The sequence below is a fragment of the Saccopteryx leptura genome, chromosome 7 (genome assembly GCF_036850995.1).
Source record: "Saccopteryx leptura isolate mSacLep1 chromosome 7, mSacLep1_pri_phased_curated, whole genome shotgun sequence".
NCBI lineage: Eukaryota > Metazoa > Chordata > Mammalia > Chiroptera > Emballonuridae > Saccopteryx > Saccopteryx leptura.
The window spans coordinates 60816861-60837294 of record NC_089509.1 but is presented as its reverse complement, the minus strand read 5'-3'; the positions used below and the strand labels follow the sequence as shown (position 1 = coordinate 60837294).

Sequence of the window (20434 nt, the reverse complement as noted above, 5' to 3'; positions counted from 1 at the left end):
GAGAAGTCAGAGGTTCAAGCTCACATAAAAGAATAGTTTTAGAAATAAGAACATAACCTGCATTTTCACCTTTGGCCATGATGAAGAAAATGGATATCCCTTCCCATCTGAAACAACTAGCAGACTAGAAAAAGTATATAAAATAGTCAGATATTGAACAACAGGTAGTACAGTACTGTAATACCTGAAAGAAAGAACACAAACGAGATTAGTCTGGAGAGTGCTCTTGCCTACTGCTTGAAGGGAATTTCCAGGCCACAGCAAGATGGAAGGGGTCTGAAGAAGGCCCAGCGGTCTCGCTAAGCTGAGGACACAGAGACTGCTGTTTGGCAAGGCAAAGGAGCTAAAATTTGTGGGACAGAGTGCCTGGGACGACAGAGCTTATACACAAAATCAGCTCTGGAGATACAGATAAGAGTCCTCTTTCATCTTTGAGTACTTATCTACACATGGATGAGGGGAAACCATGAACAAGCCAATAGCCTGAACAATTACTGAAATTCACTCAAAGCTAGAGAATAGTTTTGCCCACCAGTAGGAGTGGAATGACATCATAATACCTGAGCATTGTTTAAAAGTTCTTAGAGGAGGCCCTGGCCGGTTGGCTCAGTGGTAGAGTGTCGGCCTGGCATGCAGGAATCCCGGGTTCAATTCCCGGCCAGGGCACACAGGAGAAGCGCCCATCTGCTTCTCCACCCCTCCCCCTCTCTTTCCTCTCTGTCTCTTTCTTCCCCTCCCGCAGCCAAGGCTCCATTGGAGCAAAGATGGCCCGGGCGCTGGGGATGGCTCCTTGGCCTCCGCCCCAGGCGCTAGAGTGGCTCTGGTTGCAACAGAGCGACGCCCCGGAGGGGCAGAGCATCGCCCCCTGGTGGGCAGAGCGTCACCCCCTGGTGGGTGTGCCGGGTGGATCCTGGTCGGATCCCAGTCAGGCGCATGCGGGAGTCTGTCTGACTGTCTCTTCCCGTTTCCAGCTTCAGAAAAATACAAAAAAATTAAATAAAAAAAATAATAAAAGTTCTTAGAGGAGCACCTTAGTAACATGACTAAATTAGTAGTCGACTAAAGGTAGCAGTGAGGACAGAAATAGACACTATTTAAAATGATCCAAAGGATATATCTATGATGAAAAATATATTTAAAGTGAAAAAATGCACTGGGTAGTATTAACAGCATGTTAGGCACCACAGAAGATTAGTGAACCAGCAGACACAGCAATAGCAAATATGCAAAATGAAGGACAGAAAGGATTTTTTTTAAAAAATGAACAGAGCACCAGTGATCAATGGAACAATATCAAGCAATTGCACTTAAGTGTAGTTGAAATCAAAAGTTTGCCTGTGGAAGTGGATTTTACAGAGTGGCAGGGATGGCATTCCACAGGACTCGTGTGTGGAAGATTGTAGCTTGGTAAAGTTTAATGGAGTTGAAATAGAAGGCTGCCCACAGGTTCCTAATGTCTCATCTTTTGTCGGTCCGGTCATGGAAAAAGTGCAGCCTAGTCTTCATCAAGTGCAACACAGAGGTCAGTGTCCAAATATTCTGCACCATGGTTCAGTCCATAGCTAAGCTTAGTGCAGTCCAGGCGCTGTGTTGCTGTGCTCAGGCTGCGCTCAGGTCCTGTACTTGGGAGACCACATGGCTGCCAGCCTGCCGCTCTAGGGCCACAGAGCTGCACGGAGAATGCTTGAATGAACGGGGCGTGTGTTTCCAAGCAAGAGAAGAGAAGAGAAAAAGAGAGCTTCTTTGGTAGGCTTATAATTGCCTTGGGCTTTGGGAAGGACTAGACCTTTTAAAAATTAATTAATTAGCTTTTTAATCTTTTACAGGTTTGCATTGGTTTCTCTCTAACCAATCAGATCCTTCTTCTAAGCTAGACTGATGGGCCTCCAAGACTATACCATCTTGGCTTTTACTGTGCACCTGTAGAAGCACCTCCCCCCATAGTCAGGCATGAACCTGTTGTGTCCTGAGAAGATTGAAAGCTGGTCCTTCCTCCCTACACAGGGGAAGAAGGGGTGTTAATCCCCTTAGCGATCCCCTGGTTTGTCTGAAACTGCAGCTTGCCAGTGAAGCAAGCAGGCTCTTTAACGTCTGATTCCCTTTGCTTCCTTCCCTTATTTTAATATCTAGCTACTTATGCTAACAAGAAGGAGCAGTGATGGGGAGCCTAGAAATAGGACAATTATTTGGATGTTTAGTCATGCGTCGCTTAATGAGGGGGATACATTTGAAAAATGCATCATTGGGCAACTTCATTTTTGTACAAATCAAGAGTGCACTTACACAAACCTAGATGGTATAGCCTATTGCTCCTAGGCTACAAACCTGTACAGCAAGTTACTGCACTGGATACCGTAAGCAGTTGTAACCAAAGGGTAACTTTTGTACATAAAATGTATCTGCACATTCAAAGGATACAAGAGAAGTACAGTGTATAAAAGAAGGTGTGTGTGCACTTGTGCACACCTTGGGGTGTCAAGGAGGGCTGTGGAGGGAGGCGCCTTTGGAGAGAGCAGATGTCAGGAGGTGGGAGATAAAGAGCAGAGATCAAAAGAGATTCAGAGAGATAAAGCTTGAGATAAATAATAAGAGGGAGAGGGAAGAACAGGGCTGGGAGGAAAGCGAGATAAAGAGAAACGGCAAGATGGAAAGTGAGTTTGTGAGCGTGAGTGTGTGTGTACACGCACACAGGCAGGTGCAAGGCAGGTGCACAGCAACACGGAGCCTCCTCGTCTATTTAAATCACCCCAGCTGGCAGTAAATTCAACATTGTAGTTGGGTCCAAAATTTTATTTTCTTTTGCAAACAAACTTTTTACTTATCCATTATAATATTATGGGACCACTATTACATATGCAGTTCATCACTGATCAAAATGTCATTATGCAGTGCCTGACTGTGTAATGATTACAATTTTGTAAGTTTGCCGAAAACCCACAGATCCAAGAAATGCAGTGAACTTTGAATAGAAAAAATATAAAGAAACAACACTATAGCACATCATAATCAAATCGTTAAAAACCTATGCTAAAGAGAAAATTGTAAGAGTAGCCTCAGAGAGGTGGAGAGAAATCAGGTTGTGGAAAAAAAACATTTTCTTCCCTCAGCCTGAAAAGTGAAGTTGTTCATCCCTCACACATGATAACAGAATATATAGAGGACATCTCTAGGACCTAGAAATTAAGCATGTGACTGGGTTCTCTTGAATTTTATTTTCACATTTTGGCTTCTTAATGTGTTTATAGTTTTATGGTTTTATAGGACATTAAATATGCACCCTCACACACAAGAATACTGTACATTTTTTAAAGAAGAGAAATTACTTTTATACTACTGTTTTATTTATTAATATCTTTAAAGATTATTTCAGTGTAGAAAAATATGTCAACAGAAGAAACATATTATCTCTTTGTCACTAGTACTCCTACATAGCTTATAATTTTTTTAAAAGGAAGTGAGGGAGAGGAGAATACATATTGCATAGAGATGAAGAAAGAATGACAGCAGAATTCTCATTAGAAACTATGCAAAATAATGAAATGACATCTTTAAATTACTCAACTATCAAACACTACCAACATAGAATTCTATATCCAGCAAAAACATTTTTTTAAATGAAAGACAAAATAAAAATATTTGTGTGTTTTTTTATATAATTTTATTTTTTTAATGGGGCGACATCAATAAATCAGGTTACATATATTCAAAGATCAACAAGTCCAGGTTATCTTGTCTTTCAATTATGTTGCATACCCATCACCCAAAGTCAGATTGTCCTCTGTCACCTTCTATCTAGTTTTCTTTGTGCCCCTCCCCCTCCTCCTTTCCCTATCCCTTTCCCCCCTCCCCCCGTAACCACCACACTCTTATCAATGTCTCTTAGTTTCACTTTTATGTCCCACCTACGTATGGAATAATGCAGTTCCTGTTTTTTTCTGATTTACTTATTTCACTTCATATCATGTTATCAAGATCCCACCATTTTGCTGTAAATGACCCGATGTCATCATTTCTTATGGCTGAGTAGTATTCCATAGTGTTTATGTGCCACATCTTCTTTATCCAGTCATCTATTGACGGGCTTTTTGGTTGTTTCCATGTCCTGGCCACTGTGAACAATGCTGCAATGAACATGGGGCTGCATGTGTCTTTACATATCAATGTTTCTGAGTTTTTGGGGTATATACCCAGTAGAGGAATTGCTGGGTCATAAGTAGTTCTATTTTCAGTTTTTTGAGGAACCACCATACTTTCTTCTATAATGGTTGTACTACTTTACATTCCCACCAACAGTGTATGAGGGTTCCTTTTTCTCCACAGCCTCTCCAACATTTGCTATTACCTGTCTTGTTAATAATAGCTAATCTAACAGGTGTGAGGTGGTATCTCATTGCAGTTTTGATTTGCATTTCTCTAATAACTAAAGAAGATGAGCATCTTTTCATATATCTGTTGGCCATTTGTACTTCCTCCTGGGAGAAGTGTCTGTTCATGTCCTCTTCCCATTTTTTTATTGGATTGTTTGTTTGTTTGTTGTTGAGTTTTATGAGTTCTTTGCATATTTTGGATATTAGGCCCTTATCTGAGCTGTTGTTTGAAAATATCATTTCCCATTTAGTTGGCTTTCTGTTTATTTTGTTATCAGTTTCTCTTGCTGAGCAAAAACTTCTTAGTCTGATATAGTCCCATTCATTAATTTTTGCCTTCACTTCTCTTGCCATTGGAGTCAAATTCATAAAATGCTCTTTAAAACCCAGGTCCATGAGTTTAGTACCTATGTCTTCTTCTATGTACTTTATTGTTTCAGGTCTTATGTTTAGATGCTAAAATACTAAACAAAATACTAGCAAATCGAATACAACAACATATTAAAAAAATAATACATCATGATCAAGTGGGATTCATCCCAGAATCTCAAGGATGGTTCAACATACATAAAACGGTTAACATAATACACCATATCAACAAAACAAAGAAGAAAAACCACATGATCTTATCAATAGACGCAGAAAAGGCTTTTGATAAAATACAACACAATTTTATGTTTAAGACTCTCAACAAAATGGGTATAGAAGGAAAATATCTCAACATGATAAAGGCCATATATGATAAACCATCAGCTAACATCATATTAAATGGCACTAAACTGAAGGCTTTCCCCCTTAAATCAGGAACAGGACAGGGTTGTCCACTCTCTCCACTCTTATTTAATGTGGTACTAGAGTTTCTAGCCAGAGCAATCAGACAAGACAAAGAAATAAAAGGCATCCATATCGGAAAAGAAGAAGTAAAGGTATCACTTTTTGCAGATGATATGATCCTATACATCGAAAACCCCAAAGAATCCACAAAAAGACTACTAGAAACAATAAGCCAATACAGTAAGGTCGCAGGATACAAAATTAACATACAGAAGTCAATAGCCTTTCTATATGCCAACAATGAAACAACTGAGAACGAACTCAAAAGAATAATACCCTTCACAATTGCAACAAAAAAAATAAAATACTTGGGAATAAACATAACAAAGAATGTAAAGGACTTATATAATGAAAACTATAAACCATTGTTAAGAGAAATCGAGAAAGATATAATGAGATGGAAGAATATTCCTTGTTCTTGGTTAGGAAGAATAAATATAATCAAGATGGCTATATTACCCAAAGCAATATACAAATTTAATGCAATTCCCATCAAAATTCCAATGACATTTTTTAAAGAAATAGAGCAAAAATCATCAGATTTATATGGAACTATAAAAAACCCCGAATAGCCAAAGCAATCCTAAAGAAAAAGAATGAAGCTAGGGGCATTACAATACCTATATTATACGGGCCTATATTATAGGGCCACGACAATCAAAACAGCATGGTATTGGCAGAAAAATAGACACTCAGACCAATGGAACAGAATAGAAAGTCCAGAAATAAAACCACATATATATAATCAAATAATTTTTGATAAAGGGGCCAAGAACATACAATGGAGAAAAGAAAGCCTCTTCAATAAATGGTGCTGGGAAAACTGGAAAGCCACATGTAAAAGAATGAAACTGGACTACAGTTTGTCCCCCTGTACTAAAATTAACTCAAAATGGATCAAAGAATATTTGTTTTTTAAACAAAGAAAAGCATAGTGAATTTATCACGAGGAGATCTGTACTACTAGAATGTTAAAGGAAATTATTCAGACAGAAGGGAAATATTGAAATTTAGATCTATACAAAAGAACAAAAAATGCCAGATATGGGGAACATGTGAATAAGTATAAAATATGTTCTTCATTTTAGCGCCATTAAAAAATAATTAACTATTTAAAGCAAAAATAGTAATATATTATGTAGTTAATACAAATAGAATATACGACAACACTGGCATGAAATACGTGGTTGGGAAAGTGGAGGTATGCTGTCTTAAGATTCTGTACCTGTACCTGAAATGGTATAATATTGTTTGAAAATAAATTGATAAGTTAAAGATATAAATTGTAGACCTTAGAGCAAATTCTAAAATAAAGTAGTTATAAGTTAATAGTGGAAACAAAATAGATTCACAAAATATATGCAGTTTATTCAAAAGTATGCAAGCAAGAGAAAAGAGAGCAAAGTACAAATGGAATGCTATGTAGCAAACAAAGAAAGATGGCAGATTTAACCCAGTCATATTGATAATTACATTACATGCAAATGGCCCAAACACTGCACTGAAGGCAGAGATTGTCAGACTGGATTAAAAGGCAATACCCAGCTATGTGCTATCAACAAGAAACCTACTTTAAATATTAATACACAGAGAGACAAAGAGAATAAGATATACCATACAGAGAGTAATTCAAAGAAAATTAGATTGGCTATATTTCTATTAAACACAGTTTTCAGACAAGAAATATTATTGGGAGTAAAATTTATCAAGAGGACATAATTTAAAATTTACATGCACCTAATAATAGAGGTTTAAAATACATAAAGCAACAACTGAATTGAAAAGTAAAATAGATAATCCCCAATTATAGATGGAGATTTCCTACTTCTCTCTCAATGGTAGAACAGATATACAAATAGAATAGAAAATTAGTAAGGATATAGAAGCCTTGAACAAAAGGATCAACCAATTTGACCTAATTGACATTTACATAATATTGTACTCAGCAACAGCAGAATGTACATACATACTGTTCAAGTGGGCCTGGAAGATTCACTAAGACAGACAATATTCCAGGCCATAAAACAAGTACCAATAAATGTAGAAGGACTGGAATCATAACAAAGCTTATTCTCTCGTCACAGTAGAATTTCAAAATCAATAACATATCTGAAAATTATCCCACGTATTTAGAAATTAAACAGCTTACTGTTGAATAACTCGTGGATTAAAGAAATCACAAGAGACATGATAATATAGCTAAGATAATGTGTTTAGTGAAAACTTTACCATTAAATGCTTATTTTAGGAAAGGAAAACCAGGTCTTAAAGAGCTAAGCTTCTACTTTAAGAATTTAGAATAAGAAGACCTAATTAAACCAACTAACAGAAGGATGGAAATATTAAAGATAAGAGTAGCAATCAATGAAATAGAAGCAAAACAATAGAGAAAATCTGGATCTTTTTTACTAGAGTTACATAGTTATAGTTAATTTCTTGCTCATCTTAATCAAACCTTTTTCCTGATACCTTATAGGAATACTTTCATTCATAACATTTTAACAGTAAACTTCATTAGATGACAACTTTAAAACCAAGCCAAAGAGAAATTGCAACCTGGTTGTGTGGAAATGTTAACATTACTACAGACTTGGCTTCAAGGAATTGTGGATCGCAAGATCCTATGGATTGGTCTGAGGCTTTTTTGTCTCTCAGTGTCCAGTTTACCTATCAATAATACGGGGAGAGACTGTCACTGAGCTGCAGATTGATTGTACACTGGTTTTTATTGCATAAGTAACTGAGTTCATTTATTTTTCTATTATACCTTCATACAATAACTTTAGGAAGTTGCCATTTTGAAGCATTGATTTACTGTGTTAATTGATATTTTACTACTCATATTTGAATGCAAACTTATTTATCCAAGTAATGAAACTAAACTTTCAAAGTAGAAGTGTTTGTTACGGCATTTGACATTTTAAAACTTTAACCATTATTCAGTTTAGAGCTAAAGTTCTCAATCGAGCCCCTTTAAAAATTTTTGGCTTCTGAAACATAGAAAAAAGTCTAAACATTAAAATTATAAGTTTCCTAATACTTTAAACACCCATATTTTGAAATGAAAAATGTTTTTGAATTACTGGTTATATTTATTGTTATAGTATTTATTATACAACCTGTACCTTATAATATAATCAAAATAAATAAAAGGAATGCCTTGAGAACTTGAATGTGTCCACTGCCTGATTCCTGGGTTTCACTGATGGCATGTCAGGGGTCACTCTTGTAGTTTACGACAGAACAGTGGCACCAGCAACTGGGTGTTCTAGCAAGTTCATTTGTCTGCATCACATGATAGAGGTGGAATTAAGACTAGATTACTTAAAAAGGGGATTCGTAATTCTATGTACAAGCGCTTGTAATTTCTAGCTTCCAAGTAAAATAGATTTATACAGAACCTCAACGCTATAAATATGATAGTTATTCCAGACATCCTATGATTCCAAATCCACATAATCTCTTACCAGCTATTTCTGTGGATTGCCAAAAAATTTTAATGATAATAAAGTTGTGTAGTGCCTGTTTGAGCATGTCTGTAAAATGACAGGAACACCTCTTTGCTCTCACCTGGTAAGGTTGTAAGTTTAGTTGGACAGAAATGACTGCCCACCATAAACTTCTTTTGTCTGGGTTTGAGCATCCTGTTTAATTTGGGTCTCTTAAGTTTGCAGGGCCATTGAGCAGTGCTCATCTGAGCTTATCAGGTTTAGTTCGTGGCCCTTTTATTTTTTTATCCACAGTTCATAAAAGTATCAATCTAAAATTCCTAACAGTCCTCACTGAAAGTTAAGGGTTTTAGAAACAGAATTCTGATTAATTGGAAAGAAATTGTATGGTGTGTATTTTTTGTTTTTGTTTTTTATGTGTGTGGCAGACAGAGAGTGGGACAGATAGGGACAGACAGGAAGGGAGAGAGATGAGAAGCATCAACTCATAGTTGCAACACCTTAGTTGTTCATTGATTGCTTTCTCATATGTGCTTGACCAGGGGCTCCAGCCAAGCCAGTGACTCCTTGCTCAAGCCAGTGACCTTGGGCTCAAGCTGAGCCTTGCTTAAACTAGATGAGCCCACTCTCAAGCCAGCGACCTTGGGGTTTCAAACCTGGGTCCTCCACGTCCCAGTCCGATGTTCTATCCACTGCGCCACCATCTGGTCAGACAAAATTGTATGGTTTTAATGATAAAAGGTATAAAGTACGGAGGTACTTTTGAAAGGAAAAGGAAAAAGCAAGTTGTTCTGAAAGATGGTTATTTGTGAATAGAGAAGGTTTGTACAGAGGAAGGGACCTGAGAAAGTGAACAAAGGTGAGAAAAGGGGAAGAAGGAAAAAAATGCAAGTAGACAGGGCAAGGAGAAGAGGAAGAGAACAGATGCTTTAAATGTAGACAGTCTGGTCATTTTAAGAGGAGTGCCCAGAATGGAATAAAGAGAAAAACCTGTTTTCCCTCCTGATGTTCGATGAAGAATAGGGGGGCCTGGGGCACTTCAACTCCCATGGGTCCCACCCATAGTCCCTTGTAAATTTAGAGGTAGGACCAATTTATTGGGAAGAGATTTAATGATAAGATTAGGACTAGGATGCCAGATTGAGAGGGGGGGAGTGGCCCTCCAAGTCTCCCTCTAGTAACCATAGTAGAAGTGAAGGATTTAAAACAAACCCTAGCAACAGAAACAGGGTACCAAGATGCAAATGTCTGGGTAGAATGGATCAAATATTCTGTCAGCACCCTAGACAAAAGCAACTGTTACGCTTGTGCTACAGGAAGACTGGAGGTTCTGATAGTCCCATTTCCACTCAGGTGGTCCGCAGACCCTGATAGGACGAACTGCATGGTACCCCTGTTCCAACACGCCACTCCCTGGCAAACAAGTCACATAGGTTGTTATTGCTGCTATTTCCCAAGGACAAAGACATTACAGGTCAGCCCCCAAAGGCTATCAGAATGCCTATTCCTATGGCCAATTTCTCTTCGTGCCTCTCAAGGTAGGGGGAAAGTTTGACCTTTGTAGGAAATCTAACTCCGTGCAGTGAAAGACAACCATTTACAGGGCTGACAAACCAATCTGCCCTATCATCTCCAGAAATGATGTTTGGTGGCACTGTGGGACAAAGATCTGTGAGACTCTTCTGGTCAACTAGGGCTGCATTTGCTCCCTCATAATTGGCCTTCCCCTTTACCCTGGCATTCACTTCCCCTCTCTCCCCTCCTTACTCATCACAGAATCAGTGAAGTAAAAGGAGAACAGTAGCCTTATTCTAGTGGGTGACTATAAACAAGAATGTAGATTGGATAAACTATATATATTAAAATCAACAAAGATTTGTCAACTACACCAGAGATGCAATTAAGAGAATCACAGAGCAACTTTACCCTACCAGCCAATGGCCTGGGAAAATAGACTAGCTCTAGATAGGGTGCTAGCAGAGTAAGGTGGAGTATGTGTTATGATTGAAACCCAGTGTTGTATCTACGTCCCCAATAACACAGCCCCAGACAGTACTATGACCAAAGCCTTACACGGACCAACCACCCTAGCAGATGAATTAGCCAAAAACTCAGGTATAGATGACCCCTTCGCTGATTTAATGGAACAGTGGTTCAGAAAATGGAAAGGATTAATGACCTCTGTATTTACCTCCCTGATAATTATTATTGAAATCTTGATTCTTATGCTGCATCATCCCATGTGCTCAAGGCCTAATTCAAAGACTGATCTGGAGGGCTATAACCAAGCAGAGCCCTCCCCCTTCCTCTAAGCCAGTGGTAGTCAACCTGGTCCCTACCGCCCACTAGGGGGCATTCCAGCTTTCATGGTGGGCGGTAGCGGAGCAACCAAGGTATAAATAAAAAGATAGATTTAACTATAGTAAGTTGTTTTATAAAGATTTATTCTGCCAAACAGCGAAAATAAAGTACTTGGTAAGTAATTATTATATGCTTTAAGTTGCTGTAACTCTGCTTTATAAATTTTAAAAAGTAAAGTTTACTTCCCTATTTTATAAATCACCATTACTGTGGAACCGGTGGGCAGTTAGAAAATTTTACTACTAAAAGAGATACAAAAGTGGGTGGTAGGTATAAAAAGGTTGACTATCCCTGCTCTAAGCAGATGCTAGTAATGAACACCTGTGACCAGAGTCAAAGTCTGCCTACCAAATTTGAAGAAAAGAATGGACACATATAAGGAATAGGGGGGATTGAAGAAAATGTTTACTTCATTCCTTTCCTCAACCAATTCTCAACCCCCTTCATCTGGATTCCTCCAACCAGGGGGTGGAAGAAGTAACAGCTAGCTTGTTCACCATTCCCCCAGTCTCCTTTCTCCCGTCATCATTTTTTTCCAACCATTCCCCAACCCTCCTTATTTAGTTAATGATATTCCCATCTCTCCCTTTCCCCTTGGCTTGACTGTTTAAACTAGCCAATCGAGAAAGAGTAAGATTGTATGGTCAACAGTCCAGCCAGTGGAGTGCAACCCAGCAGCCTAGAGCCTGTGTTAGGAATAAAAACAGAATTGGCTCTCTGCCACGCTCGCTGGCTGGCTGGCCTTGCGCTAGCGGCGGCACGCCCCTCTGCAGAAGTGATTCAAGTTGCCTTGCCGAGGTATTTTGTCTCCACAAGACTTGCTTCATTTCCCCTCTAACACACATGAACTCAGCTGTAATTTTAGAGATATCTGTCTCTCAGAGGGATAGGGGTGGTTAGAGGGGTAAAAGTAGGCTGGGGCGGGGATAGGTAGGTGCTCAAGGAAGCCATAAGGAAATGTAATATAGAATTATAGTGAATGGGTTGTGTGGATGGAATCGACATGTTTACTTAAGGTATTCTATACAACAGTCAAAAAACCTTTTTATAATGTTGCTCATGTGGGAGCAGAACTAAATTATTATGTTGCCCTTGTAGGTGCCCTACTAGTGAAGTAAGACTAGTCTTGTTATATAGTCTGATCATATTTTATCAGTTTTTTCCTGTAGTTACCGATGTTTAAGGGGATATCATTGATTTGTGCCATGACTTCTATATGTCTAGCAGGCTTTTATGCTATCTCCCTCAATTTTGAACAGTCTTCTCACTCTTGAAAGATTATATCACCGATTCTCTGTCATTTGTGATCTTTTTCAAAATGATATTTCTTTGTTAACCTCGTGTGTGGTTAAGTTGTGCCCGGAGAGCCCCTGTGGACTCCCCCCTGCATGATTAGCTGTGGCAGCTCTTAGTTGTAGAAGCTCTTAGCACCTGGGCCCCCACCAGCTACGCAGTGCCTGCAGGAACAAAGTCCCCCATTCTGACTTCTGCTGGCCCTGGGGGTGCTCCTTCTCCTATTCCTGGAACTCGCCTGCTCCAAGCCTTGCTTAGAGCCTTGTTTTACAGCTACCACTTGGGGCATCCATTCTGCCTTCCCTGCATTCCTTCAGGACGGGAGGAGTTGGCAAGCCAGCCTGGTGGCAGTGCTGTGGCGCAGCCAGACCCCAACTGCAAATTGGTAGAGATTTTTCTCAAGAAGTAAGGCCACTAGTAGTTCTGACTAGATTTAACTAAGTACCAGGAGGTATGCCTTGATACTAAGGACACTCCTATTATAAGTACCCCCTTCCCACCTATTGTTTCAGGGAACCCTTGTACCACTTTATTTGTTGTTAATGATCGTAGCCAATATTATTAACTGAAGTGGCAAAATTAGGACCAAAATTCTAAATTTCAAATCCTTTGGATCAAAATTAAGCTATCTTGATGAAACTAAAATTGATTACTTCAAAGAGTATATTCTGGTTGCCCTAAAGATAAGAAGGGAAAAATGCCTTTCCTGCCCAGCTGCCTGCCTACCTACATTTCTTTCTTTTGGTTTTGATCATCTGCTCTCTCCCTCCCGTGCCCAGTACCATGCTGGAGAACTGACTCATCAGAGCCTCCCCAGTGAAGAGCGGCAGCTGAAATGTCATCCCCACCTTCCAAAGCAAAAGTTCAGTTCCCCTAATGTTCTCATCGCCTCCAACCTCGTTTGCATTTGCAGAAGGCTTTGCAGGCAGTGTCCTGGGCTGTTTGTATTCATGCTTATTCTAGAAGTAGTGGTGTGGCTTGGAAGGGATAATGAAGAGAGGCTGTATTGTTTTTCTTTTTCCATGGCGTGCATTTTTTCCCACTGTTTCTAATTACTGACGTTCAAACTTTAGCTGTAAATGTCAGAAACATGATGGGAAGGAGAAGCCAGGGTGTGGGTCAGTATAACAGTAGGTCCAGTTGAGAATGGCTTCAGTTTTTACCTAGGTCAGTGCCCGGAAGACACACAGCCCTGTGCCACGTGGGCCCCTCAGTAGTCCTCCCTGTGTCTGTCATTTTCAGTCTGGTTCTGGCCAGTGCCTTCTCTGTGACAGACCCTATTGAGGTCTAGTAATGAATCCGGCCTTTCATCTCTGTGTTTAAGGTGATTAATGTGAATGTTGCTGCTCACGGGTAAAAAGCAATCCCAAATGTCATGGTAATAAAGTTGTCTTTTTACCAGTTGCAGAAGAGAAGAGAGCTTTAAAACTAGTTGCTATGACCTTTGTTCATGAACGTATAGTTCATGCCATGCACCTGGCCACTTTCATTTGTCAAGATGTACCAAACCCTTTGGAGGTGGCCTAGAAAAATGTCTGTGGTCACCTTCCAAGGTTGCTTTGCTCAGGACTGTCCCTGACCGCATTAATAATGTTTATGCTGAAGCTGATTGCTCTTTTGGATTATCTTACCAAAACACCCTTTCTAAAGGAATCCTTTCCTAGTAAATTGACTGGTTTAAGTAACTCTAAGGAAGAAGTATTGGTAAGTATAAAGGAATTGATGTTTCCCACCTAATAAAGCCAGTGTATATTATCAAGGTTGTACAGTAAACAGCAGAAACAGGCAGCTTCTGTATGTGGGAAACACTCACTAAAGACTAGTGATGTCATAGGATAAAGTAAGACACTATTAACAGCTTGTTCATTGATCACAAGTCTACTGCCCATCAGCCTCAACTATAAGAAGCAGGCAAGAAGCTAGAAGTTTGTTTTTTTAAGGCCTTGAAAATAGATGATACATTTTCTTGCTATACCTCCAGTGCTAGCAAAGTTCTCTTACCAGATTTACTCCTTCATATCTAAGAATCAGTGAGTAGAGAAGAGAGAAGGGAGTGAAGAAGGAGAAAGATGGGAAAACCAAGACACAAACTTAGGAAAACATACAAGTCTGGAGCCATTTCGAATAGAAATCCTATTAAAATGACATGGAAAATGTCCCTTAATGTGTGTCAATTGGTTGTGTCTGTTGTAAAGACATTAATAATCTTGATTTCCTGAATGCTGACCAGCTGCAGGTCACTAAGGGCCGTCTATTACATTATGGGGCATTCCAGGCAAAATCTCTCTTATAATCTAAGGCGTTGGGCTAAGCCCATGGCCCCTTGAGAGCCACTTGAGACCTTTCTCCCAGATGCCACCCTGGGTTTTTCTTAGCATCCTCTTAAGCAGAAAGAATCCACAAGGTGCAACTTTTAATCTTTTAATTATATTGTGAAAGCCCATTACATTCTGATTTCGTCATTTTAAGACAGGTAATCAAAATATAACCACATGTAGTAAACAGAGTTGTCAGGGGTCAGCGCCCGTGAGCCTTGTCTGCAGGGACAGCGCCTGTTTCCCTTGTGCTGGACAGATTGAGCAGTGCAGCCAAGAGCTTAGCATTGTCCATTCGAGTTTTCTGAGATCTCTTTCTGAATTGGTGAAATATGTGATATAAACATCACTGATTACATGAAACTGCATGCAAAATAAAACATTTAAAGCTCAAAATCAGCGCAATCATCCTTTTAAAAAGCAAGTATTTGTCACTTTTTCTCCAATGCCCTCGACACTGTCAGAGTACAGCTTAGTGTCATTCAGGAAAGAAACCTGTTTCCGAGTCCAGTGGCCTTTCTCTGAGTTCCTGGCACGTTCCAGTTCCTACTCCCCACTTTCCCCAGCCTTCCCATTCGCTTAGTGGATGAGCTGATGTCCTAATGCACAGACTACAGAGTGTGAACTTCTGAGCCTTCTGCCTCCAGGCCCCCCAACACTCCTACACAGCCATCACCCCCCTTTTGTTCTTTTCCTAACTCAGAGAAGGGAGAAAGGAATTTTCCTCTTACTCTAAGCTCATCCCTTTGCCTTAGATCCTCTCTCTGTCTGACGCCTTCAGAAACCTTCCTCCCCGAGTTCCCGCCTCTTCCTCAGAAACCTGCAGCCGGCCGGCTGTTCCCTTCCCTTTCACATTCCCTCCCACCTCACTTCCAAACCTGTTCCTCCCTTTAATGCCACCTCCCCCAGACCCAACCCCGAGACCCTGACGATTCTGTCTTTTAGGTAACTCTTTATCGCTTCCTCTCGGTCCCACTGCCGAAGCTGGGACCCACATCCCCTCTTGCCTGGACCCCTGCACAGCATTCCCCCCAGTCGGTGTTCTTCCAGCCTCCCCCATGCCTTGACGGTGTCACTCTCCTTAAAAATCTTCAGTGGCCTTGCATTGCTCACTCGGCAAAGTATAAAACTTGTAGGCATGGAAAAGGCCTCTCATCTCCTGCCATGCCGGTCCTTCCCACCCCACCCTTCCCTGGAATTCTCTCAACAGCCTTTCCTAATGTGCCCTCCAACACGCAAGCGCCCACAGGTCACCTGGCGGATACTCACCCTGAAGCCTCGGCTCTGGGGCTACGTCTTGAGCCCGAGCAGTGCCCCTCCCTCGGCTCCCTCAGACTTGGTAGACACTTTCAGGAGAGTGTTTTCACAGTGTGTGAAATGGAAGAAACCTGCCATGCGTTCTTTCAGGCAATATCCTTTTCATCTCTGTATACGTCATCACTTAATAAATGTTTATGAATAATAAAATTAATGAGTGACATCTCTTTTGATAACCTCTAGGGACATAAAAAAGAGAAAAAGGGTGCGATATTCAGTTTTTACAAATGCAGTCCAGTGTCATGGGGCCATAGAGGTCACAAGACACTTCTAGTCCCTTCCTATTAACCTGATCAACTACCCCGAGATCTGGCAGCTTGAAGTCAGTCTGTATCCCAAAGACTCCCTAAAAATAACTTGACAATTCTCTAGCTGTGTATGTATGATTCTGTAACCTTGTTTCGGAGTCAGTGCTGTCTAATTCACTCATTCCCCTCAGAGTAAAGCAAGATTGCATCCTTGGTCCAGTTTTCTTCACTCAGAGGAACACGGACAGACACAGACATCACAGACCATCTGAATGTTGATCTTGGTCTCTGCTTCAGGAACTCCGGGAAATGCTTTCAATTTACAGACTCTGAGCATCATTAACAATACAGAAGCAACTGTATCTGCATTCCTGACGCTTTTCCATAAAAGACATAAAAGGGATTATGGCCTTGTTTTCAAAATCAGCACGATGTTTTGTGCTCAAGCTCACTCGGCAATAGACAGTTACAAGCACATACATACTTGGAATGAGCCCCAGGTTAGCCCTTGCAGCCTTATGTGGATATTTTTGACAGTAGTAGTATTTTGAATTCTGATATGCCATATTTGATTCTAATATGTACTCTTTTCATTTTAACATCTCTGAAATTGGCATTTATCTTATAATCAGTGGGTTGTCATAATTGACATGGTTTTTGTAAATGAAATATATAGGGTGGGGCAAGGATAGGTTTACAGTTGTGATGTGAGTACATGAAAGTTTATTGTATTATTTATTATTGTATTGTTTTCCATACAAACAATTGTGAACCTACTTTTGGCCCATTCTGTATGTGTCTTACGTTTGGTGTAAAAAGTTAGTTTTGTGTTTATAAAACTACATATCTCTCAAAAATCATTTCTTTAGTTTCTGAGACCTATTTGACAGAACAGTAAAAACAATTTCAGCTTTGAATTTCATTTTTTGCACTAGCTATTTTGGTAGATAGTTATGTTGGAATCACATTGTCACACTCCAATATTCATTCTCTTGAATTACTGTTTCTGCAGCAGGAAATTATAGAAGAAATGACCTCAAGGAAATGTAATCTGATACACAGTGGCTTACTTGTTCCCTTGCCCTTTTAACTTATTTCTTAAATGTATTTTCAGCAAATATTTGCTCAGAAATTGTAGTATTACCTGATACTCATTTTTTTCTTTTATTCTTTAATGTTTGGGGTTTGGATCAGTTGCTTTTCTATTTTACTAGTACTTTTTCATCCGAGTTAAGGTAGAATTCGTCCTCTTTCCTACATTGAAAAGTCTGTAGGTATCAGCATTGAACTCTTTCTTCTTTGGGTTCCTTTCTTAGGGATGAAGGAATAAAATACAGTGTAACCTTGATAAATTTAAATGATTACTCACTAATTCCTGTGCTAAAGCAAGGGTCCTAACTGTAGTTTCTAAAATATATCCTTTCCTTTTGCTAACATAGTAAATATCAAACAGTTCTGAAAAGAAATTGGCCCTTTTTGATGGTTCGGTTGTGACTAGCCACTAAGTATCAACATCTGTGGCCCTGACTGTAGTCACAGAGGACACTGCCCCCATCCTTCCTCATGCCACAGTGCTTGGAAAATGCTGCTGTTTGTATGACACGCAGATGAGGCTGCATACAGCTGAACTCATTGGTTGGAAAACACCAATATAGAAATTATTATTTTTTTTTTCTGAAGTTGGAAACAGGGAGGCAGTCAGACTCCCGCATGCGCCCGACCAGGATCCACCCGGCATGCCCACCGGGGGCGATGCTCTTCCCATCTAGAGCGTTGCTCTGTTGCGACCAGAGCCATTCCAGCGCCTGAGGCAGAGGCCACAGAGCCATCCTCAGCGCCCGGGCCAACTTTGCTCCAATGGAGCCTTGGCTGCGGGAGGGGAAGAGAGAGACAGAGAGGAAGGAGAGGGGGAGGGGTGGAGAAGCAGATGGGCGCTTCTCCTGTGTGCCCTGGCTGGCAATCGAACCCAGGACTCCTGCACGCCAGGCCAACGCTCTACCACTGAGCAAACCAGCCAGGGCTTAGAAATTATTTTCAAAAGTAAATTTCAGCCTGACCAGGCAGTGGTGCAGTGGATACATTTTCGGACTGGGATGCAGAGGACTCAGGTTCGAAACCCCGAGGTGGCTGGCTTGAGTGTGGCTTCATCTGATTTGAGCACAGCTCACCAGCTTGAACCCAAGGTCGCTGGCTTGATCAAGGGGTCAGTCAGTCTGCTGTAGCCTCACGGTCAAGGCACATATGAGAAAGCAATCAATGAATAACTAAGGAGCTTCAACGAAGAATTGATGCTTCTCATCTCTCTCCCTTCCTGTCTCTCTGTCCCTGTCTGTCCCTCTCTCTCTTTCTCTCTTTCTCTGTCACAAAAAAATAAGTAAATTTTAGAAGATTGGTTTGATTTACCACCAGTTCTAAAACAAAGAGGAAATCAGACTCTAAAAGGAATTTTAACTGCTTGTCAATTCCACTCAACTGTTTTTGCCAAATGTAATCATGTCATACCTCTTTGGTACTAACTATGGCTTGTATGTACATTAGCACTTTGACAGCAAACAATCTGCCCACCTATGTGTTTCCCTCTGGCCACTTTGTCACTGCTCTTTTTCAGGTCCATACATTCAGAGGGCCGCACTGGTGTGAATACTGTGCCAACTTCATGTGGGGTCTCATTGCTCAGGGAGTGAAATGTGCAGGTAAGAGCACTCTCCTACTTTATTGAATAAGCTCTGATGTTACAATGAGATTTGCTGTTATCCACAAGGGGCTGAATCCTGGTTTGCTCTTAACACAAATGCAGTAGTCTGGATTTTCAGGCAGCCATTTTGGAAATTGATATTTTATCTGCCCTTTACCTTGTACTTAATGAACTGCAGACTAGGGATCTGGTATTATTAGTCCCTTAAAAAGAGAGAAGTCAGCTTGTTCAAAAAGTCTGATAAAAGTAGATAAAAGTGATGCAGTTATATTTAACTGTTGCCTTTGATGTTGCAGGAACTAAATGTATAAAAATGATTTTTTAAAAAGCATGATACAAGGACCTATGATTGTTGCCTTGGAAACTGAATTTTAAAGATAACTTGTTAAGCTGAATTGTCCTTGCTAAATTTTTGTGAAATTGAAGCATTAAAAACCTGAATTTATTTTCAAAGAGGGTTACCAAATTCTGAAAAACCACTTAGTCACCAGTATTTTGTTTGTGACATTTTGAAATTTTTGATTATGCCAAGTCTGTTTTATAAAATATGACCATAGTATTTTTAGATTTAAATTTAGAAACTTTTAATATTTATACATAGAGAAATAAACAACGCAGTCCTGGCTGGTTGGCTCAGTGGTAGAGCGTCGGCCTGGTGTGTGGAAGTCCTGGGTTTGATTCCCAGTCAGGGCACACAGGAGAAGCGCCCATCTGCTTCTCCACCCCTCCCCCTCTCCTTCCTCTCTGTCTCTCTCTTCCCCTCCTGCAGCCAATACTCCATTGCAGCAAAGTTGGCCCAGGTGCTGAGGATGGCTCCGTGGCCTCCGCCTCAGGCACTAGAATGGTTCCGGTTGCAACAGAGCAACGCCCCAGTGGGCAGAGCATCGCCCCCTGGTGGGTATGCCAGGTGGATCCCTGTCAGGTGCACGTGGGAGTCTGTCTCTCTGCCTCCCCGCTTCTCACCTCAGAAAAATACAAAAGAAAAAAGAACCCACTCATGGATTAATTGAAATGCTCTATGAAATAAATGGTCATTCACATCATGTGAAATTCATTTTTATGTAACAACTATACAGAGTATTGGCCATTTATTCAAACTACCCTAAATTCTGGCATAAGCTTAAATATAATCGCTTAAATTTTAAATGCATAGTGTTTAGTCATAGCAGTTTCTTTCTGTTATTTAAATCATAAAACTGAAAAATACCTTTTTACATGTCGTTTAGCTTGAAGCTTAACACTAAAAGCATATATTAAGAGTCAAGTATTTCAAAATGGTAACTATAATAATTCTGTCTAATCTATCATTGTAAAAATCCACATTTCTATGGCATGATTTTTAATGTAATCTTTTTGTTATTCATTATGTACAGAAACTTCTGGGGTCTGATTTTTCTTATTTTTTAAGTTGCATTTTTGTTGAATAACAAGGTATAGTGTACACTGAGCATTCATGTTACAAATTGCCCTTCTTTCAGCTGTTAGTCCCTTAGTATCACTAAGACATTTCTAGTTCCAGGCATGCACCACTAGCCACATCTTTTCAAGGACCTAC

The 20434-nt window shown here is 40.1% G+C and overlaps 1 protein-coding gene across 5 annotated transcripts in view; it reads left to right on the top strand.

Moving 5' to 3' along the window:
- Positions 1 to 20434, top strand: part of CHN1 (chimerin 1) — a 204957-nt gene that overhangs the window by 164428 nt on the left and 20095 nt on the right. For all 5 annotated transcript variants that reach the window (XM_066346029.1, XM_066346030.1, XM_066346031.1 and 2 more), the window contains one exon: positions 18793 to 18877. In XM_066346029.1, the coding sequence (XP_066202126.1) occupies positions 18793 to 18877 (85 nt within the window). The remainder of the gene's footprint in view (positions 1 to 18792; positions 18878 to 20434) is intronic.